At 43.7% G+C, this 23,627-nt stretch overlaps 1 protein-coding gene across 1 annotated transcript in view; it reads left to right on the top strand.

The window, feature by feature from the left end:
• The window catches only part of tg (thyroglobulin), a gene marked incomplete at both ends in the record, with an annotated part of 81,403 nt that overhangs the window by 42,986 nt on the left and 14,790 nt on the right, over window positions 1-23,627 (top strand). The window contains 14 exons of the mRNA XM_080753906.1: window positions 114-229; window positions 2,077-2,182; window positions 3,003-3,206; window positions 5,439-5,609; window positions 8,137-8,223; window positions 8,871-8,942; window positions 11,031-11,168; window positions 11,569-11,742; window positions 14,406-14,517; window positions 16,247-16,326; window positions 16,587-16,730; window positions 19,215-19,280; window positions 20,235-20,369; window positions 21,242-21,427. Coding sequence (XP_080610032.1) covers window positions 114-229; window positions 2,077-2,182; window positions 3,003-3,206; window positions 5,439-5,609; window positions 8,137-8,223; window positions 8,871-8,942; window positions 11,031-11,168; window positions 11,569-11,742; window positions 14,406-14,517; window positions 16,247-16,326; window positions 16,587-16,730; window positions 19,215-19,280; window positions 20,235-20,369; window positions 21,242-21,427 — 1,791 coding nt within the window. The remainder of the gene's footprint in view (window positions 1-113; window positions 230-2,076; window positions 2,183-3,002; window positions 3,207-5,438; window positions 5,610-8,136; window positions 8,224-8,870; window positions 8,943-11,030; window positions 11,169-11,568; window positions 11,743-14,405; window positions 14,518-16,246; window positions 16,327-16,586; window positions 16,731-19,214; window positions 19,281-20,234; window positions 20,370-21,241; window positions 21,428-23,627) is intronic.

Genomic DNA, 23,627 nt, shown 5'->3' on the forward strand with positions numbered 1-23,627 from the left:
ACTGGTGTCTTCGCGCGCGTTCAAGACACCATTCATGTTGCCATACCTTAGCTTTTTCTGAACTGACGCCACTGGTATTTGACAGTTGTGTGTTGTGTTGTGTTGTGTTGCAGCGTGCGCGGCAGAGCCGTCGTGCCATCACGTGGCCGCGTTCACCGAGGAGGACCAGAGACACTGCCAGCTGTACAGCACACACACACTTAACACACACTGTAACACCTCCACACAGGTGCGTATGCAGACTGTGCTCATCCGCACACATGCGCACGTGCGCACTTGCGCACACATGCGCACTTGCGCACACATGCACACGTGCGCACTTGCGCACACACGCACTAGGGCTGGGCGATGAATTGATTTTAAATCGAAATCAGATTTTCTTTTGTTTGGAAGACGCTCGGCTGCCCGATTTTCACTTAATTCTGGTGGGCATTGTGGGCCCCTCAATGCTAAATTGTTAGCATTGACACACACACACACACACACACACACACACACACACACACACACACACACACAATTTATTTGTGTTGTATTGAGAATGTATTGAGCATAAAGATGCACTAGCTCAGGGGTCTTCAACAGGGGGTCCGGGACCCCTAGGGGGTCCCCAGAGTTACAACAGCGGGTCCGCCAAATCTTTTTTTCATTATTTTAAATGAACAAGTTAAACCCAAAAATAGCAGATCTTCAAGCTTGTAGTTCGGCTATTTTTGGCAAATAGGTTTGGTGTAGAGTTTTTAAAAAAAAACATTTAAGTGTGTTAAAAACTCTCTCCCAGCCATTTACAATAGGCTTGTGCGCCTATACTGCCAGGAATTTTATTAATTTCCAAGTTAGCTTTAATCTAACCCAACAGGGATCATATTGTTGTAAAATGTAGTACTAGTACTATCCACTAGAGTGTGCCCAACGATAATCTCCTAGAGTCTGGACTAGCGAGTGGACAGCAGTAGACCCATAATGGCGGCGCCCATTGGCGGCCATTATGTCTCCCGGTCCGCCGAACGGGAGCTATAAAACACGATCCGAACGTCGTGCACACGCCATTTACACTCGTTTTTGCTCTTGAGTGACCAATCTGTCAGTCCAGCCATTTTTTTCCGAATGAAAATCGGTCTAGATATGGTAAAGTTTGATAAGAAAAACGTCAACATTCAATGCTGTAAAAAGGCCCATTCTATGTTATGGCCGAACGACTTCCGGGTTACGTCATCGATGATGTCACTTCCTTCGAATATGTAACTTTAGACTAAAATTAAGCTAGAAAGGTCATTTATAGCTCAAAAAATGTCAAAAAAATACCAAAATGATCAGAAAATGATCCCCAAGGCGACGTTTGGCGATCTGGCTGCCTCACCCTCCTCAAAATGGCGATGGAAGGCGATTTGGCTGTGAACTAGTTAAATGTCTGAAAAAATACATTAACATGAATCCAACATAGACTGATGACAGTGCTGTCTATAAAAACTGATGACAGTGCTGTCTAAAGTACTCTAAAGTACAAAATCATTCCGAATTACAGTCAAAAGCAATGAACATTAACATTCTAAAATGTCCTACATACTATGTAGGATCATACATCATGCGAACATATTATGTTACTTAGCCATGTTTCTAACTGCTCTAATCACAGTCAACAAGTCAACAAACTTCTAGTCAGTCCAGATTGCACATATGCAACTATTTAAGCCATTGATTAGTCGATTGCAGTTGATTACAGATGTTTTCAGTTATAATTAAGAGTTGAATAATTGAAAGTGAAAGTGGTGTTGAAAGTGGCATTTAGCATTGAATAAAAAAAAAACACACACACACAACAAATGTTACTTTTGAGCTATTTACATTGTTCTTGTATGATTTATTTATTGCATTCAGTTGTCAGTTTGTGAATTTAGCCAATAAACCTGCTCTGAACCTTTGACCAGGCATCGGCCTGTTATTGAGTGGAGCACCCATTATCAAGAAATTAACACACCACTGATTTCAGTGATTGACCAATCAGAATCATCATTCAACCAAGCCGTGTAATAAAACAGGCATAATGTGTTCATGTGTTTGTGTCTTTGTCTCCAGGCCAGCGGGTTTCTTGGTAATCCTGAGACAGAGCTCTTTGATTGGTTGAGCTGTTCCCCGAGAGTGAGGGGCGGAGCTTCAGATTTGCTGGTTGTCAGGAAGAGAGGTAACCATAGTAACCAGTGTTGTGTAATAACCATGCAACACAGAATTGAATTCATTTTTTTTTTAAAATGTGCTTGTTTTGTTCGTTCTAGTTCCAATGACACAATGCTTTTGTTTTAGCATTATAGGGTATACCAGGGGCAGACCCGTAGAATGGAGAGAGTTATGACACGTCGACTCCCATTGTAAGCGTGGAAAGCTATGGAAGTAGCGAGCTTAGCCTAGCTTACTGGAGCCTGTTCTCATTCTTAGCGAGCCTTTGCTGCTCTTCAGCCCCGTCCGCCCCCATTATAACCGAGGCATTTTCACTCGCTGGTAAGTAGACTAAATCACGTCTTTTTCCCCCCTTTTAATAATGTTGTCTACCTTGGAGAGGCCCGTGAATGCGTTAAAAGGAGGGAAAAGATGTGATTTAGTCTACTTACCAGCGAGTGAAAATGCCTTGGTTATAATGGAGGCGGACGGGGCTGAAGAGCAGCAGAGGCTCGCTAAGAATGAGAACAGGCTCCATGCGACGCCACTTCCGGACTGCGGCGAGATCAAAGCGTGACGCCACTCTCTTCTAAACCACACTGACCAGGGGTTCTCAAAATTCTTAGGCCGCAACCCCCAAAATAATCATATTTTAACTGGGGACTCCCCCCACCCTGACAATCAAGGCTGAGAGGGTTGGAGACACTCGGCTGACGCCTCGTGTTTCCCAACGCCTCTCAGCCGGTGTATACTACCCCGGTAACCACTCGCCTCTTGTGGCTTATTGCTTTATTAAGAGGCTTTATGTAAACGCCACTATTGACCTGGTTCCATGTTTCCGTTCCCAGGCGAGGAGTTCTCCTCCTCGCAGCATCAGCAGCAGACCTTTGAGAGGATGACGATGAGGAAGGCTCTGTCCGGAGTGTTCCGCACGCTGGCCTTCTCCGCCGGCGGAACCACCGTGACCGACGTGCACCGCTTCTGTCAGGAGCGCTGCAGCCGCGACACCTGCTGCCGAGGCTTCATCCTCAACCACAACGTCCTCAACGGAGGTACGCAGGGGCGTCACAAGGGGGGGGGGAAAGTGGGACTGAGTTACTATAGGGCCCAAGGTGGAGGGTCCTTAATTATTTTAGACTTTAGCTATTGAAAAATAGCAGATATACACTCGGTGCCGCGCTGCGAGCTTGTAGATCTGCTATTTTTGAAGTCGTGGAAATGTGTGCAAAGCTTTAATTTTGTAAGCGAACATTTTGTAACTCAAATGTTGCTTCTGGGGGGGGGGGGGGGGTCCCTGGAACTAAATATTTTGAGATGGGGGGTCCGTGGCCAAATACATATCATTTTGGGGGTCCTTCAAATGTAAAAGTTTGAGAACCACTGACAGAAATATTCAAAGCAAATGTTCACGAATTAAAAAAGAAATAGCAGATCTACAAGCTCGCAGCGCTGTGAGCACAAAATAACACGTAATAATGCGTTCCCAGTCTAAATGGGTTAAACCCCCCCCTCCCCCTATGAAGAACATTCATGGGGGGCCCGCAGTGTATCCTTGTACCCAGGGCCCAGAATTTGGTGTGACGCCCCTGGAGGTAGGTCACCATGTGTGGATAGGAGAGAGCACATGGCGCACACAGGTGCAAGTTCACGGTCGCATACCGCCTGACCTCTCGTTTCAACATCACGTCTGTCTCATTATTTATTATGAAATAGACAGGCTGTGCCCAACCTGAAGATTCTCATTTCCGGGACGTCCTGGTGGGCCCACGTCCAAAGCGCGCGTGCAACATTTTTTCCACTCACTCACTCACTCTCACTTGACTTGTCTGCATATGTTCATCCCATACCGAATGACAATCATTGCCAGATTGACAGTGAGAAGAAATGAATTGCATCGTGGGTTGCAGATGCGGTCTCTGTATGGCTTATATGTGCCTCTCGACCAGATCCCGGTATTCTGCCGCATATACCGGTAGACCATATTCACACCGTGGCCATCTTGGATTGCGTCACCACATGGGGTGGCAACACATCTGAGCCTGCATTACAAACCATTGTAAACAATGGAGCGATGGTCCCACAATATGAGTTCTGTTCCATCAATTTATTTTGACCAAATTGACAAATGGGAACATCAACATCCCCAAAAGGATTTAAAAAAAGGGCTACAGTAACTGGATTGAACTATATTCAAGGTAAGGTAGGTTGCAACGTTACTGAAAAGACTTGTTATCTGTGCAGTGCTTGCTCCACCATCATATGAACTATTTGTTGTTAACATGGAAAAATCACAATACAGTTAATATGATGGTGGAGCAAGCACTGCACAAATACTGTAGCAAGACTTTGTGCACAGTTCAATCCCTTCAATCCAGTTACTGTAGCCCTTCTTTTGAATCATTTTTGGGGATGTTGACGTTGTCATCTGCCCATTTGTCAATTTGGTCAAAATAAATTGGTTGAACAGAACCCATATTTTGGGACCATCGCTCCATTGTTTACAATGGTTAATGCAGGCTCAGACATGTTGCCACCCCATGTGGTGACGCAAACCAAGATGGGCGCGGGAGCGTGTCGCTATTTCTACAAGTCATCTTTTCGACAACCAAACCTAAGCCTAACCCTAACTTCTGTGGGGTGAGTAGCGATACCTGCCGACACTCCGTTGTCGAAATGATGTGCGTTCGAAAAAGCAAAATTTCCCCGATGGGCGCGGTGTGAATACGGCTTTACTGCCACTCGTTAGTGTCCGGCAGTGATGTAAAGTAACTAAGTACATTTACTTAAGTACTGTACTTAAGTACAGTTTTGGGGTATTTGTACTTTACTTGAGTAGTTCCAGTTTTCAGTACTTTTACTTCTACTCCACTACATCTCAGAGGCAAATATTGTACTTTTACTCCACTACAATTATTTGAAACCTTAGTTACTAGTTACTTTGCAGATATAAATTATAATATTATAAAACATCCATTAACAACTTTATCCCTATTTTATACCGTGGCTATTTGAAAATAGCCGATCTACAAGCTCACAACGCGTTGTGAGCTTGTAGATCTGCTATTTTCAAACATTTTGTACTTTCACTTTTGGTACTTTTAGTACATTTTCATGCCAACACTTTCATACTTTTACTCAAGTACATTTTTGAATTCTGGACTTTTACTTGGAACGGAGTACACCTAATACTTTTACTTACTTACTTTTAAGTACAACGTGTGTGTGTGTGTGTGTGTGTGTGTGTGTGTGTGTGTGTGTGTGTGTGTGTGTGTGTGTGTGTGCAGGCTCTGTGCTGTGTGGCCTGATGGCGGCTCCATCAGTGCTGCTGTGTGCCGAGGCGGACTGGGACGTGTCGGGCCAGGGAGCGGCGGGCCGCGTGTGCGGAGCAGGACTGACCTACGACCAGCAGCACAGGAACTTCGTCTTCAACCTCGGAGGACAAGACTTCACCATCAGTAAGAAAACAAACTCGCCACAAGCCGACATAATTCTCACCCTCAAGTGGTGACTTCATTGGAGTGCGTGCAAAGTGTAATGTATTTTTGATTTTACTAGAGATACTTTTGACTTTACTAGAGATACTTTTACCTAGGGGTGTAACCAGGCCTGGAATTTCATCATTTTAGGGGCGTGGCCACTTGGCCTTTGGTGTTGTCCATTTTCTGAGGGCACAAAGGCCAAATGCCAGGGCAGAAAGGCCATCAAATAAAACACGATTTTATTCCATTGAAAGGATTTGTTGAATTTAAGGTTTAAGGATGAAAACCTAATCTGCAGTGAAATAGATAAATGACCAATCAAAGTCACTGGATTGGTTTAAAGATGGGGACTCTGGGAGTTAAGATTTCAGAATCTCTGACTAGAAAGAGACACTGGTGTCTACAGTGTACATATTGACAAGACAGAAGTGGTACAGTGAGTCAGCTGGGGCATTAAGGCCACTGTGGCCTCAGGTCATGCCATTGGTTTGAGGGGCATTAAGGCCACTGTGGCCTCAGGTCATGCCATTGGTTTGAGGGGCACAAGGCCAAACTGAGGGGCAACGGCGGCCATGGCCTTCATGGCCTCCATGAAATTCCTGCCCTGAGTGTAACGATACATTTTAACAGCGATACGATACACATCACGATACATGGTTAACGATACGATACATGGTTAACGATACGATACATGGACGATATTGGGTCATTCATGGCGATACGATGTGATTCGATTCAATGATTTAAAATCGATATAGTAACTATTTTGCAAAGAAATTAAATCTGTGTAAAATGTGTAAAAAATCTATGATTATGGAAGTAAATGCTGTGATTATCTAGCAAATACATGGGCATTATATTACACAACACATATGGACAAACCCACCTTGACATGAACACAGAGATTACACACATTTATCGATAGACCAAGAGTAGCTTTATGGAATGGAAAGGTAATTAGACCTCTCTTTTTCATTGTCCCTCTTAAAATTGCCAAATACAAGGCACAAATACTTAGTTTCCATGCAATCAATTAAACGATTCGATACCGATTACCACATTTTAAAATGATACGATACAAAGCCAAATTGGTACGATATTTTGCTTTTGCAAACGATATAGTAGATCATTGCATGTTAAAATGTATTTTTCGATTCAGTTACTATATCGTTACAGCCCTACTTTTACCTCTACTCCACCACAACTCAAAGGCACATTTAGTACTTTCCACTATAATTATTCCCAGTGGTGTAAAGTAACTAAGTACATTACTTAAGTAAAGTTTTGGCGTATTTGTACTTTACTTGAGTAGTTCCAGTTTTCAGTACTTTTACTTCTACTCCACGGTGCCATGGCATTGGTCCGAAGGTTCATTAGTCCAAAGATTCATTAGTCCGAATTTGTTAAGAATACTATGCCTAACTCTAACCTCAGTAACCCTAACTAAATTCGGACTAATGAACCTTCGGATTTATGGGCAGTCCCCCCTACTCCTAATCTCAGAGGTGAATATTGTACTTTTACTCCACTACAATTATTTGAAAACTTTAGTTACTAGTTACTTTGCAGATATAAATGATTATATTATAAAACATACATTAATCGACTTTAGCCCTATTTTATACCTTGGCTGTTTGAAAATAGCTTGTAGATCTGCTATGTTCAAACATTTTGTACTTTTATATTTGGTGATCCCAATACTTTTGTACTTTTACTCAAGTACATTTTTAATCACAGAATTCTACTGGTAACAAAGTATTTCTATATTGCGGTATTGATACTTTTACTTAAAGTTATACCATGTAACTTTTTTTATAAAACAAATCTTAAAATTGTCCTAACTGTTAAATCGCTAAAGTTTTAGAACCCCCACTCTGTTATTTTCAGCTTCTGAAGCCTTCTCTTTATATGTTTTCTATGAGTTGTGAGGGGGGGAGAATTTCCCGGCAAAATGATGTCATCTCCCACATGATACACTACCGGCCAATCACAGCGCCGATCATACACCACCGGCCAATCACAGCGAGTCTTGCTGTCTCTAAAGGAAGTAGCTTCCCTCAGCAACTGTGTTTACATTGGTGAAGGAATCTTGCTTGCTACTCCCTCAATTCTGGTCTAAAAATGATGGGAGACGGCTCTACGGAATCGTATTCGGCGACTCCGGCCGAAAAAAGCAATACCGCTACTGACCACTAGTTGAGCAGCTTCCACAGTACAGCTTTAAGTAAAGCATCCGAGTACTTTTTTCCACCACTGATTATTCTTAAACTTCAGTTACTAGTTACTTTGTAGATTTTGATTAAAACCACTTCAGACCTTTAGGCCTATATGTATTTTGACAATTTGAAAATAGCCGATCTACGAGTTCACAATGCGTTTGGAAACTTTTACTTGGTACTTTATGGGCCCAAGCCCACCCATGTTCCCAGCGCTCCGCACCGTGTGAGCTCTATGAAAACGTTGGATTCCACCATGTGTTCAACTGTTGTGTCCTTCTCTCCAGCGGATGCTGCCCTACCAGCCGACAGCAAGAACAAGAAAGACTACCAGGCTTCCATCGTCACCTTCCAGGCCATCTACCTCCACACTGGTACCAACCCATCCTTACCCCTAACCCTACAATAACCTAGCCTTGCTTAGCCAGACTATTTCACTGTGTGGATATTAGGGGTGTGAATCTCCATCACTGTGGCGATACGATACGCATCTCGATACACCGCCAGCGATACGATATACCGGTAATTGTGATACATTAAAATCCTGCCGATACGATACATCACGATTCACCCCTGTTCCCGATACGATGCAATACGATTCACCACGATTCAAGCCCACATCCCACATTTCACAAAACATATAACTACTAAAAATGTATTACATTTAAATTCAAGGCAATTTATTGTTTCACTGTAGTATAGGCTCTGTCTAACAACCTAACATATAGTATTCTGGGAGAACACAAAGCTGCTGGCTATTGTAGAATTGTTTGATAACTAATCATATAGAAGGCCTATGTCATTATTACTTCTATATGGAAGGTGTTTTTATAGGTTAAAAAATGGCTCTGGATGCAATTGGTTAGACCAGACCAATACAATACAGCAATGTGATAAATTCATCCATATTTGAGTACTGGGCCTTGATGTGACCGTGTTACATTTAATTTGACTTTTGTTGCTGTTGCATCACATTGCAGCTGTTGACTCCTGCTCTGTGTATTCATACTGTGTCTCACAGGATCAGAGCTGGCAGCAGACGCTCCATCTCCAACCTGCGGTGGAACACAAGAGGCCACGTTTGCTGTGGATGGTTGGTATCCACCTCACACAAGCCATGTTTCCATAAACGTATTCGAATTAGGGAAGCGAATTATCAGAAATGCGTATTAAGACAACGCGAATTTAGCCCGTTTCCATTTGCGGGTGTCATTTGAATTAGCGACCGTCGCATGAGTTGACAGAGTGCTCATCCTGCAAGTTTCAGCGTCCTCTGGAAGGTTGCCGACCTGCAAGCTCACAGTGCGGCGCAGAGACGAGGATGCAAGCTGCTGTGAGCTTAGCCACGGATGGCTTGACTCCGGGAGGTGAAAACGGGAGGAATTTACACACGGTCCGTGTCACTTCGTGTGTTACAAACAACCGGTTTGTTTTGTGGGCTAACGCTATACAATGGACGTTAAGCGGCAGGGGAAAGTGTTAAGTTGGAGGACGATATGGACCCAGGACGTCATAATCTATTCGCATTTATTGTCTGACCCGTTTCCATTCACAATTGCGCATTTAGTTTATTCGATAAAGCCTCAAAATCCACCTCCTCCAAGTGGATAATTTTTTTTGCGGATAATGAAAGTTTATTCGCATTTTGAAGTGTTTCCATAAAAAGATTTTGTGAATAAGCCTTAAATGCGCATTAAAGGCTTTATGGAAACGCCACTACAGACACACTGTGGATGGTTGGTATCCAGCAGGGACGTGCTGGGCCCCTGATTCAGCCCGGGAAAAAGAGTTGGAGAGGCCCTCATTGTGCTCTATAGAGAGAGATAGCGCTGCTGCTACTCAAAGATTTGTGACAAAGTGACAAGCCAGTGGGCCAATTACATGAGTTATATTTCGTCGTTGTCGGGTGGAAACCTTGTATGTCCAAAACCGTTTGTTTTGTATTTATCATTTAAAAAATGATTTAAACTAGTGAAAACAGCCGATCTACAAGCACACAACGCCTCGCACCGCGAGGCGTTGTGTTCGGGAGTTGTCCCGCTTTTCCCAATGGCCAGCACGTACCTGGTATCCAGTAGCTCACACAGACACACTGTGGATGGTTAGTATCCAGCTCACACACTGCTGACATGATGTTTGTGGATGTCTGACTGTTGTTGAGCTGTTGGCAGCTGCATCATGGACCTAGACTTGATTGATTGATTGATTGATTGATTGATTGATTGATTGATTAAATGATTGATTAAATGATTGATTGATTGATTGATTGATTGATTGATTGATTGAGGTACTTATTGAAAAGATAATGGCGAACAAGGCATGATAAAATAAAAATACAGAGGTCTGACTGTCTGTCCGTCTGTCTGAAGATGGATTGATTGATTGATTGATTGATTGATTGATTGATTGATTGATTGATTGATTGATTGATGTATCCATCCATCCATCCATCCACCATGTCTGTCTGTCTGTAAATGATCGATTGATTGATTGATTGATTGATTGATTGATTGATGAATTGATTAATTGTGGGCTCGCCTGAAAGGCGAGAATACTATGTTATCTTCATTATTTATTTACAGAGTTTCGTCGCAGACAGTACAAAGGCAGGGTCCTTAGCCAATGAGGTGCAATTGATTTGAGCTTCACATGACAGTTAGCAAGCTGCAGATAGTCACGAGCGAGCCCACACTGTTTCGTAGGAACAGTATTTCTAGTTAATTAATTAATTCATTAATTCTGTGTATCTCAACCACTGTGCCTGGGGACCTTTGGTGTGCCCCTGAGAAGGGTCAAGTGTGCCCCTTGAAACTGCTTGAAAGCCAGTATTGTATTTATCATTTTAAAAATGATTTAAACTAGTGGTGCGAGGCGGTGCGAGGCGCTGTGTGCTTGTAGATCGGCTGTTTTCACTACTGTTGTGCGACAGCCTTGTATGATGAAGCAGGGCTTTACTTCGCGAAGAAATGTACACATTTGAAACTTGGAGATACAAGGTTTCTGCCCGACAGTGACGATATTCACACCCCTGTATTATGTTGGTGTGCCCATGGATTCTTGGGACACAGAAAAAAGGTTGAGAAACAATTCATTCAGTCATTCATTCATTGGACAGACAGTCCCCATGCAGCATCAGTGTGTTATAGATGTATGACTAGATGTCTTGTGTGTCCCTCTACAGCAGCGGTGCAAGGAGGGTTCGAGTCCCTGCAGGAGAGCAGCGTTCTGGTGGATCCAAAGAGAAGCCTCCCCGCCCTTTCCTATTGGCTCAACAAGATGAACTTCAACTCCCAGCAAGCACTGCTCTGGTGTCTCTCGCGTAAGTCCTATTGAGATATATTAATGCTGTAATAGTGTGATAAATGTATTGTACACTGAGCTTGTCCACGCCACGGTGTTGCCAGGTCTGTTTATTATAAGCGACTTTGGGATTGTTTCTACTGTAAAGCCACTTGTACTGTAATATAAATATTGGTAGTTTGTGGGTTTGTGGACTAGTATAGTTGCTTATTTGGTCTTGCTTCCTGATTTTTCTATAAAAAATGTGTTTCTCAAAACGCCAGACAGAAATGTAATTGTCAACGACAAAAACGCAATTAAATCGTTAATCGCAATTATTTGAGTGGCAATTAATCATCATGTGAAATGCCATACTTGTGACAGCAGTGTGTGTGTGTGTATGTGTGTGCATGCGTGCGTGCGTGCATGTGTGCACGCAGGCTGTCAGTCGGAGCAGCAGTGCCATCTAGTGGACGTGAGGCAGGACGCAGCAGGCTTCCACAGCTGTGTGCTCTACCCAGACACCAGGGTGTGTGGAGCCTATGACAAACCCCTGAGGCAGCCCTGTCGCCCCCTGCTGCCCAGAGCGCCACACAGCGCCCACATCAGGAAGGGTGAGTGTCTGCATTACACGCACGCACCAAGCCCCCAGAACGGCTTGTAAACATTCAATGTCGTTTTTGACAATTTTGATTTAGTTTTAGTCATAGTCTTTTGAATAAAATGTCATTTAGTTTTAGACATAATTTAGTCACCTGAAAAGTTTTAGTTTTAGTCAAATTTTTAGTCGACTAAATATCATAAGTTTTCAGGCGACTAAATCTACAGTTGATTTAGTCAACTAAAATGTATTTTGGCAGGCCTTGATTGCATCGTAATGATTGATTTTACACTTGGTTGTGTGCTGAAAAGAGCAGATCTACAAGCTCACAACGCGTCGCGCTGCGACGCGTTGTGAGCTTGTAGATCTGCTCTTTTCAGCACGCAACACCTGAGAGCAACCAAAAATAAAATGACTCTCTTCTCCACCAGTCCCTCCCTAACGTTTTAGTGTAGTTTTTATTTTGTTGACGAAATTGTCAATATATTTAGTCGTAGTTCTAGCCATCATAGCGTAGTTTTTATTTAGTTTTCGTCAGTGAAACAAACGCAGTCGACAAACATTTTTCGTCATAGTTTAGTCGACAAAATCAATACTGTAAATATTGAAGCGGCCGCCCTACTGGCCAAAGCTGGAACTTCAGGCGGGGTGAAACATACAAGCACGAGCATAAGAGCGCACCGATGGGGGTCTACAATAGGGTTCAATGGACGTCGACGCCGTTCGTGACGTCATTACGTCTCAAAGACAAACATTTTGGCAACTACACAGTTGCCACAATGCACCTGGATTAGCTACTTCCACATGCTTCAAAACGCCACTGAGCACTTGCATTGAAATGAATTGCTGGGGTTCCGTTCTCTATTATATACTCTATGGCACGCGCGCGCACAAACACGTGCGCACCCACATACACACACACACACACACACGTTTGCATTACTAGACTTCATCATTTTTAGCAAAGTAAATGTACGTAGCCTATGTTTTTTATATGATTTATGTATAATTTATGCATGTGTTTTATGTTGTAAACAACATATACTAAGTTTTAAACATGTACAGTATTGTGCTTTATGTATAAAACATCAATTTACCTTGTAACTTGTAAGGATCAAATGTATATTTCTCATATTCTACTATACTAAGTATGTTTCCTACGCTGTCTCGCTCTCATTTTCCTACTGTCTGTCTCTCCTATACACTAGTCTTGTGTAGCCAGACAACTATTCCACAATCTCCGAATGCTATAGTCTGGAACTACAATTCCCGAACGGCGAGTATCGGAAGTAGCCGCTGCTGCACTGAAATGTAGTCCCACTGGAAACATAACAGAAACACAATGGCACAGACAGAGTCAGTCAAGTGGCATATTGTTGGTATGCTGTTTTTGTTGTTATGCGTGTATAGTTTAACAAAACATTTGAAGACATCATGAAAGTAACTCCAAAAACACCAGAGAAAGATGAAATAACGCCCCCAAAATATTGAAAGAAGATGTAACGCTTCCAGTAGGACTTGTTATCGCTACTGCACCAAGGGAGCGGGTGCGTCACATCCGCTTTATCTCGCACTCATCGTTAGAACTTCTGTCTCCCTGTCTGTATGCCGGGAACATTTGCAAATCACGTGAGGCAACAGTCTGGCCACGCAAGACTACTCCTACACTGTCTCCCTCTCAGCTGTCCTACTGTCTGTCTCTCCTACGCTGTCTCCCTCTCAGCTGTCCTACTGTCTGTCTCTCCTACGCTGTCTCCCTCTCAGCTGTCCTACTGTCTGTCTCTCCTACGCTGTCTCCCTCTCAGCTGTCCTACTGTCTGTCTCTCCTACGCTGTCTCCCTCTCAGCTGTCCTACTGTCTGTCTCTCCTACACTGTCTCCCTCTCAGCTGTCCTACTGTCTGTCTCTCCTACACTGTCTCCCTCTCAGCTGTCCACTGTCTGTCTCTGCTACACTCGCTCTCTCAGCTTCCCCATTGAAAACGTGAATTTTAAAATCTCTCGTTGTTAGATTTGCCAAAATGATGTCTACAGGAACATAGATCAAAACATTTCTTAACCCATTTGAAGCCGATCCCGAGAATACTCGTGAAAAATACTCGAGTACTCGGAGTGCCAATCCCGAATATACTCGCGCTATATACTGTATATACAGTAAAGCTGGCAATCTTACCGTAGGGTCCGTTGGAAAGTGCCGGCACGATTGGACTCGCCGATTCATCATCATCGCGGATCCACAAAATAGTAATCCCTTAACATGGAAGCTGACGGTCTATCTCATCTTTAATGTCCATTTTCTCCAAAAAACACTTTTGAAGCTAAGGATGGCATTAGATTCTCGCTATTATAACACAAGCTGAAAGGGAACGATCGGCCATTACTGCAACCGCATGGGATGATGACCATGCACTTCCGGTGAATGACGTCATGACGTCAAACAGGAAATGTTTGCGCAATCGACTTCTGGCCTTCAAAATAAGAGACTGGCCGCGGACGGAGCAGGCGAAAGGCGCGCTGGACATTTAACCCGTTCATGTCTGGAGCACTAAATGGGTTAAAATTTCTGTTTAACAAACAGTTAAAATGTTATGAAGAGATGTGTATAAATCTACTGCTCATTCATAGACAATCCTGGTGAGTATGACTCCGCTAAATTGCTTGAAATGTGTGTGTTTCAGTGGACCTGTCCGGGCCAGTGAAGAGTTTCTACAGTCGCGTTCCCTTCCAGAAGATGGTTTCTTACTCCGTACGCAGTCGCATGTCTCTGGGAGACACTCCACTGTCTCAGGGGTACGACAACTAAACCTTCTATTTCGTCACTGTCGGGCAGAAACCTTGTATCTCCAAATTTCAAATTTGTACATTTGTTCGCAAAGTAAAGCATTACTTCATCACATGCATAGCCGCGGGAACTAATATGAGGCAGGAGGGGCTGTGGATCGTGTCACCCGATCCCCGCGCGCGCGCGAAAAATTGCGGTTATTTGCGGATTTTAATTGTGTTTTATAACCTTTTTTGCATGTTTTATTCGGGTTTCCGCGGTTTATTTTTTAGCTAAATGTAACACAATTGGGAACTGCACACTAAACTTTCCCTTTGCCTCTCCAAACGGGCTGTGGACAGTGCGGAGACATATAAAAAATGCGCACACAGTGGCCATATGCCACTGATCTGATTGCAGCCAGCAGGATATTATTAGATGCTATATTGTCCGCCGCATCGGTCCAGACCCCAGTGTTAGGAAACAGCTGGTCAACTTCTGGTACACCATAGCCATTAGCCACTAGCTAGCCCAAACATTAGCCTAGCCAGGCAGCACAGCAGCATAACATAGCATTCATCATTACAAGTCTTTAGCCACGACTCACCAGTGAGGACGCCAGGGCTAGCAGAGGGCGATGTTTAATGCCTTCATACCCTAGGTTGTGTTGTCTTGGTGTTCTGTATATTCCTTTTATGCCCGTATTGTTATAATTCACCCGAGTCCATGACTTGACGCATATGTTACGCACGGAGAGACAGACGCTTAGACAAGTTAAAAGGGAAGTCCTTTGAAAGCCATTTCCTGTCTAAACAGTGCCCAGAAGCACATTTCAAAACAAGAGCCTTTCTTTTTTTTTTTGTCTATACAATCGATCATTCAACACATGTTTATTTTGAAATTGTACTGGAAATAGAAGTAGCCAATAGCTCCTACTTCACGCCACTGATGTCAGAGCCTCTACTTGCCGATCGGCAATATTTTCCCCCCAACCCCCCTTTAGGGGGTGCGGTGGGGGGTGCGGTGGGACGTGGGGGAGGGGGTGCGGCCGCACCCCCAGCACCCCTACTTCCCTCGGCACTGATCACATGGCCATCGCACAAAAGTGAAAACAGCAGATCTACAAGCTGCTTGTAGATCGGCTGTTTTCACTTGTTTAAATCGCTTTTAAAATGATAAATGCAAAAAAAAAAAACGATTTTGGACATACAAGGTTTCCACCCGACAACGACGATTTGTTAGGTCAAATGTGACACAGTAAATCTATCTGTTATTCTAACTCTGACAGTGTGCAAATGTGACATTGATTACATTTCTACACTGTCAGAGGTATACATGTAATCTAATATGATGGTCTCAGTAATGCTAATTTATGATTGTATATGATACTGTAGATGGGAGAAAAAAATTATCAGCAATATGTATGTGATAAGTAGTGATGTCTTTTTTTTTCAATAGCTATGCACGTTGCAACTGATGTCATCTTGACCAATTCAAATTTATTCTTAGAGCTGATGTGTTTGCTGTGACTATTTTATGCTTTCATAGTGTTCTTTATTTGTGCGTGTGTGTGTGTGTGTGTGTGTGTGTGTGTGTGTGTGTGTGTGTGTGTGTGTGTGTGTGTGTGTGTGCATGTGTGTGTGTGTGTGTGTGTGTGTGTGTGTGTGTGTGCGTGTGTGTGTGTGTGTGTGTGTGTGTGTGTGTGTGTGTGTGTGTGTGTGTGTGTGTGTGTGTGCGTGTGCATGCGCGTGTGTGTAGATTCTTGGAGTGTGAGCGTCGATGTGATGAAGATCCATGTTGTCGGGGCATGGGTTTTGTCAGAGATACCAAGTCTTCAGGTAAAATATTTTTTTCTTTTGAATATTTCGATATAGCAATATAAGACAGCATAACTGCATTGGCTGAAAAGGCTCTAACAAGTAGGTTCATCCAGAGAAGATTTCTACAGCTATAGCAGTGATTGGTTCTCAAAGTGCCATCCGGGGACCCCCGGGTGTCCTTGAGGGAGTTCCAGGGGGTCCCCAGCTAAATGATAGTTATGAACCAAATGGACCCTTATGGGTCTGTAACTCCCATTCTATAATGATGTGTTTGGCAGGTGGAGAGGTGGTGTGTCTGGCCTTGATCAGCCTGGGCGTTCAGACGTGCTCTGAGGAGGACGCCACCACCTGGAGGACTCAGGACTGCAGACCCTCCGCTGTCAGAACCCAGCCACACCCCTTTGGATGGTACCTCAAACCTGGTACGCTCAGACCAGCCAACACAGGGATGCTGATCAGGGACGTGCTGGCCATTGAGAAAAGCGGGACAACTCCCGAACGGCCGGTTCATTCCCGGACGGTCCAGGCCGGCCATTAGGAAAAAAATAAAATAAAATGTCGGCTTCTTCGTTCCATTTTGGGGGCTGGGCGGCCAACAAAGTAAATTGTCACTGTCGGGCAGAAACCTCGTACCGGTATCGCCAAGTTTCAAATGTATACATTTTTTTCGCAAAGCAATGCCCTGCTTCATCATACAAGGCCGTTCATCAAGTAGTGAAAACAGCAGATCTACAAGCACACGAGGCGTTGTGTGCTTGTAGATCGGCTGTTTTCACTAGTTTAAATCGTTTTTTAAATGATAAATACAATGTCCCTGATGCATGTCCCTGATGCTGACAGAACCCTCGCTATAAACCCCAGGACAAAAATCCACTCGTCCTAGACAATTTGCCCTCCTGGCCCCCAAACTGTGGAATAAACTCCCTGTCGCACTTAGCCCTATTCACGCCCCGCCCACTCAGCAACTTCCTGGTGCTGACGTCACGCTTTGAAGGGTAAACCCTACTAAAAGCCCATAGAGTTAACACGGAAATCACAAATTTAATGCAATTTACGAATAGTAACGTATAAAATACGGTTAGCATGATCAAGAACACAAGATAGTAAAAGGCACAAAGCATTATAATTTACTTTACCGTTCGAAATAATGATTTGTTGGCTTTAAGTCCAGCGATTTATGTGTTAGTTTCCCCTTCAAAGCTGACGTCAGCACCAGGAAGTTGCTGAGAAATTTGCTGAGTGGACGGGCCGTGAATAGGGTCCCTTAGAACTACAGACTTCCCTAGCTTCCGCCGTGGCCTGGAGACTCACCTCTTCAGACTTCACCTAAACCCATAGCACTACTGTAACACTGCCCTTCCCTCAATGACCACACATGAAGCTAGATAGCATTTTACATGAAGCTAGATAGCATTTTACATGAAGCTAGATAGCATTTTTAGGTTTTAGAAATGTTTTTACTGATTAGGTGCGTGGTCTACCTATGCATTGTTATATTGTTATGATGTACTGACATATTATCTTGCTTATTATATTGATGTGTTACTTGCTTATTGTAAGTCGCTTTGGATTAAAAGCGTCTGCTAAATTGTAAATGGTAAACACACGCGTGCGGCCGTGCGCACCCGCATACCATGCCATGAAGACCTGGAGTGCAAATCTGTGTCACTGTGTCTGTGAACCACTTTAACCGTTCTTTTATGCTTTAACTCAGGGGTCTTCAACAGGGGGTCTTCAACAGGGGGTCTTCAACAGGGGGTCCTCAAATCTTTGAGTGATAGAAGCTTATTTTTCTCCTTTTTTATTAACCACTTGAACCCTAGTGTCCATATTCTGAGAACTTTAACCAAAAATTGCAGATCTACAGTTGTGAGCTTGTAGATCGGCTATTTTTGGCAAAGAGCTTTGGTGTAGAGGGGGAAAATAACAGACTATGTACAGAGTGAAAGGTCAAGTTTATTAAGTATTGACAGTTCAAGTGGTTAAATATCTGAAAACACAAATTGACATGAATCCAAAACACACTGATGATTGTGCTGTCAAACGATGAAACTATATGGAATCTATGGGTTGTGGGGGTCCCTGCTTCATCTCTCTCTCGACTAAGGGGTCCTTGGCCTGAAAACGTTGAAGACCCCTGTTCTAACTATTGAAAAAGAGCAGATATACAAGCTGCGAGCTCGTAGATCTGCTATTTTTGAGAAATCGTGGCGATTTGTGCACGTCTTTGAATACTTTGAGGTCTTGAGGTTTTGGAAAAAACGCATGTCAACCCCATCTCACAATATTATGTATCAGGGACAGGGACCCCTCCAGAACAAATATTTGGGTTAGAAATGTCTGCTTTAAAAAAGATATATTCAAAGATTTGCACACATTTTCAAAAATGAATAGTTGAAGCATAACATAATGGTTAAAGTGGTTCCAGGTCTAAATGGGTTAATAGTCGGAGGCCTTAGGGATTTCACGTGCTAATCAGTCTAAAAGCGCTCAGTTTTGCACAGAAAACGCCCAGAAAACTGTGAAAAGTGATGCATCACTTTTCATCACTAAACCATCGTTTTCTGGGGCCATTTGTAGCCCAAGGAATGTTTTTTTGTGCAAAACAAATGCTAGTTAGACCCCTCACATCCTACTTAAATACCGGTACATACAGGTTTGCTCCTGTATAGAAAGCCGATGGGAGCCCAACTTGATTTGGCCGCTGTGGCGATCCCGAAGGTTGCCGACTCGGGCGCCATAGCAAAATCATTAGAGCATGCCCTGGGCTACATCTGTGCAAAATGTGTCGCTTTTAGACTAATTAGCACAAAATTACCATTCTATCTCCCTAAGGCCCCCGACTATGAGTCATAAGTCAAAATAACTGATTAAAGTTGATCATTGTCTGTTGTTTGTGTCTCCAGTGAACCAGTGGAGTAAATCTCCTGCTCTCTGCCCTCACTTCACTCTGCCTACACCCAAAAACAATGGTATGGAATTACTACTGTTACTACTACTGTTACTGTTAATGTTAATGTTACTGTTATTACTACTACTACTACTACTACTACTATTACTACTACTGTTACTGTTAATGTTAATGTTACTGTTATTACTACTACTACTACTACTACTACTATTACTACTAGTGTAGCCTACTAACTACTAGTCCAGTGGTTCTCACACTTGTTGGGCTTCAGTCCCCCTTTTCCTGATTGCTGAATCCAAGTACCCGCTTTAATCGACAACATTTTAACTAGAAGATGCTGACATCAAAAGTCCAGTTTTTATGTTTTTATGTTGAAAATAAAAGTAAGTAGCCTGTTTTCCTAAGTCAGAACCTCTATAGACATCACAATACGACCTCCAAAAGACCTCCGTACAACGTCCAAGTCAGACCCTCTATAGACAAATAGCAGATGTACAAGCTCGCAGCGCGGCACTCGGTGCCGAGCTTGTAGATATGCTATTTTTTGAAAGATCGTGAACATTTGTTTAAGTCCTTGAATATTTCAAATCCTTCTAAGGTTTTTTGAAAACCTATGTTTCTATGTCAGTGGTGCTCAAGCTTTTTCATGTGAAGGACCCCCAAAATGATATAATGTTCAACGTCCAAATCAGACCCCTCTACAGACGTCACACTACGACCTCCAATAGACGTCCGTACGACCCTCTATAGCATCGGTTCTCAAAATTGTTGGACTTCAGTACCCCCTTTTCCTGATTGCTGAATCCAAGTACCCCCTTTCTTTCACATGAAAAGGTTTGAGCACCACTGACATTGAAACATAGTTTTTTTTTTTTAAACACACATTTTCACGTTTTTTTCAAAAATAGCAGATCTACAAGCTCGCAGCGCGGCACTCGGTGCCGCGCTGCGAGCTTGTAGATCTGCTATTTTTCAATAGTTCATAATAATTCATCATAACGTTGTGTGTTGTCAGTGTCGCTGGACCAGTGGAGTGTTGTGGAGAACTCCTGGGTGCAGATAGACCCCGCCCTCTCCTCCTATGATGTCATCCACGTGAGCCGGGACATCGCCACCGACAGCAACAAGACCAGAGACTGGTGTCTCCATGGTAACCGCTCTGACCTCTGACCTCCACCAGCACTGGTTACCTGTAAAAATGCAAGCCCCCAGAACCCAGGGCTAGAGTTGAAACAAAAGCATGTGGTGGCCAAAGCAGCAAAAGAGTTGTGGGGTTCAATGGACGTCGTTCGACGTTTGTGACGTTAATAAAGGAGTCGTTCAGACCAAAACACATATATATAGGGTTAAATCTGCCTTTTATCATACCCCTTCATACCTGTTTTAGTCGATTTATTTCATAGCTGCCCCTGTTGCTAGATTTCGGATGACCCTGTTGCTAAATTTTGTCTGCCCCTGTTGCTAGATTTCGCGGGCCCTCTCATAACCAACAGAGTAGACAGTCCTTAGGCTAGTGCGGTTATTTCTTTAGCTTCAAAGTTAGTATAGTTAGTATTTTTTTTTATTGGATTGTGTTTACACAACGTCCTGAGACCAACCAAACCGCTGTTTTGACCTCACAGGCACCCTTACTTGTCAAACAGACGAGAAGATCCTCTGCTCCTCCCCTCCCTTTCTAGGCTCTCCTCTCCCTGCTCTGGTGCAGAGCAGAAGCCGTTTGACAAGTAAGGGTGCCTGTGAGGTCTGAACGACTCCTTTAAGTCTCGGCGTATATCAAATTTTGGCACATCCAATTTCCCCCACAATGCACCTGGATTCTGCTTCTTATTTTTGGACACTGCTCCTACAGATTTTGCCCTAAAATCACGCAAATAGGTACAGAGTATGTCTACACTCATGTCATCACCATGGATCTAAAATCAGGCTGCGACCTGACGGTCGCTTATCTCCCGATTAGGGAGTCTTACTGGTGTTGTATTAATATGAAAGTGTTAATGTTAAATCCATGTTAATGTGTTTCAGAGTGTGAGTCGGTGCAGTCCTGCAAGGTGTTGACCATCAGTCAGACGCACTCCGCGACCCGCTGCGTCCTCTACCCAGACACCAGCAGCTGTGTGTTTAACCCCGCCCCTAAAGCCTCTAGCCCCGCCTCCACCGCGTGCAGACTGGTCATCAGAGAGCCCGCCTCCCAGGTCTACCTGAAGAAAGGTGAGCCAATCACCAGGGGCGTCACAAGGGGGGGGAAAGTGGGACTGAGTTTCTAGGTTCGAAGGTGGAGGGGCCTTAATTATTTTATACTTTAGCTATTGAAAAATAGCAGATCTACAAGCTCACAGCACGGCACCGAGTGCCGCGCTGCGAGCTTGTAGATCTGCTATTTTTGAAAAGTCGTGAAAATTTGTATTTTTTAAGTGAACATTTGTGTAAATCAGATTTTGCTTCTGGGGGGTGCCTGGAACTAAATATTTTGAGATGGGGTCCGTGGCCAAATACATGTAATTTTGGGGGTCCTTCACATGAAAAAGTTTTAGAAGGATTTGAAATATTCAAAGACTTGTACAAATGTACAAGTCTTTGAATATTGTTGTTCACGAAAAATAGCAGATCTACAAGCTTGCAGCGCGGTACTCTGTGCCATGTTGGAATAGAAATCCCAAAACACAACATTGCATTGGTTGCATTGTCACACCAAATTCTGGGCCCTGTGCAGGGGCGTCACACCAAATTCTGGGCCCTGGGTACAAGGATTCACTGCGGGCCCCCCATGAATGTTAACTATTGAAAAATATCAGATATACAAGCTCACAGCGCGGCACCGAGTGCCGCGCTGCAAGCTTGTAGATCTGCTATTTTTGAAAAATTGTGGAAAAAGTGTGCAAGAAACCCATGTTTCCATGTCAGTGATGCTCAAACCTTTTCATGTGAAGGACCCCCAAAATGATTAGAATTTGGCCATGGACCCCCATCTCAAAATATTTAGTTCCAGGGACCCCCCCGGAAGCAAAATTTGAGTTACAAATGTCCGCTTAAAAAATACATATTGCACACATTTTCATGACTTTTCAAAAATAGCAGATCTACAAGCTCGCAGCGCGGCACTCGGTGCCGCGCTGTGAGCTTGTACCTGACACACAGAGCTTGTACCCCCCCCCCCCCCCGCCGCCGCCGCCGCCTCCACGCTATGTCAAGCTCTTTATGCCTGCATGCCTTATATTTTTATACATCTAACATATAATTAGAGAGAGAGGTCAGTCAGTCAGTCAGTCAGTCAGTAGTCAGTCACAAAATGCATTATCTATTCTTCAGCGACTGATCTCAAATTTAACATGGCATTGGTCATTAGCATTATACACATGGTGACGGAGCCCGAATTTCATTTTTCCCAAATTCGAGCGATGTATTAGCGTTTCTTCACTCTACAGCTCTACAGCCTGTTGTCAGGGTTACGGTCCGTTCCTCCAGGCCATGGGATCTGTAGCCCCGGGCCCTCACACACCTCTCTCACAGTTAGGAATGTCTCTCTCTCTCTCTCTCTCTCTCTCTCTCTCTCTCTCTCTCTCTCTCTCTCTCTCTCTCTCTATGGGTCACGCATGCAACGGGTGATGTGTGTCTCATCTTCCAACGGGTATAGAAAACTTATGTGGAGCAAATACATCCTCATACTTCTATTCACCTAATTTTGCTGTTAAATTATTTGTATCCATCATAAATATACACTCCTCCATGGGCTGCTCCTTACATTATGATGCTCCCACATATTCTCACGCACGCACCATGCAGTTACAGTTACTTTCCCCAAAACCCACACTCTGCACATATTTTGCAGCACATATATTCGAACGGGTAAGGTCTAGTGTTGAATACAGCTACACATAACAGTTAGGCTACAGACATATCTGACTGGCACACATAGCCACAATAGTATGCACACAAGCACACAGCAATTGTGCATCACATCTTATGCAACCAAAACGCACATTATTCTGTTGATACAGCAAGTGTCTGTGGTATATTTTAATTGATACAAATTACAAAAGGTTTTGAAAGTGCGCGGTTCCACTGCAGCCACTACACTTCTCACTACACTGAACGTAAACAACATATTGTCTGTCTGTGAATAGAAGCCAATCAAGCCATGACATCTGTCTGCTCTTCCTGTTGTCCTTCACAATAAAGTGTGTGTCCCCCTTTACTTCCCAATGTGCGAAATTTTACCCAGGTTAATATAAACAGGAAATAGGTGTAACAGAGGCAGCGCGATACAGAGGGGGACGGTCAGGCAGATTGACGGTCATTTGGACTGAGACAGACGGTTCGCGGGCCTATATGCGGCCGCTTACCCAGCTTACCCGGACGCTCCGCCCCTGACTAGGGCCCCTCCACCACCTTGGGCCCTAGTAACTCAGTC

The sequence above is a fragment of the Nannobrachium achirus genome (assembly GCF_963921795.1).
Source record: "Nannobrachium achirus genome assembly, chromosome: 2".
Taxonomy (NCBI): domain Eukaryota; kingdom Metazoa; phylum Chordata; class Actinopteri; order Myctophiformes; family Myctophidae; genus Nannobrachium; species Nannobrachium achirus.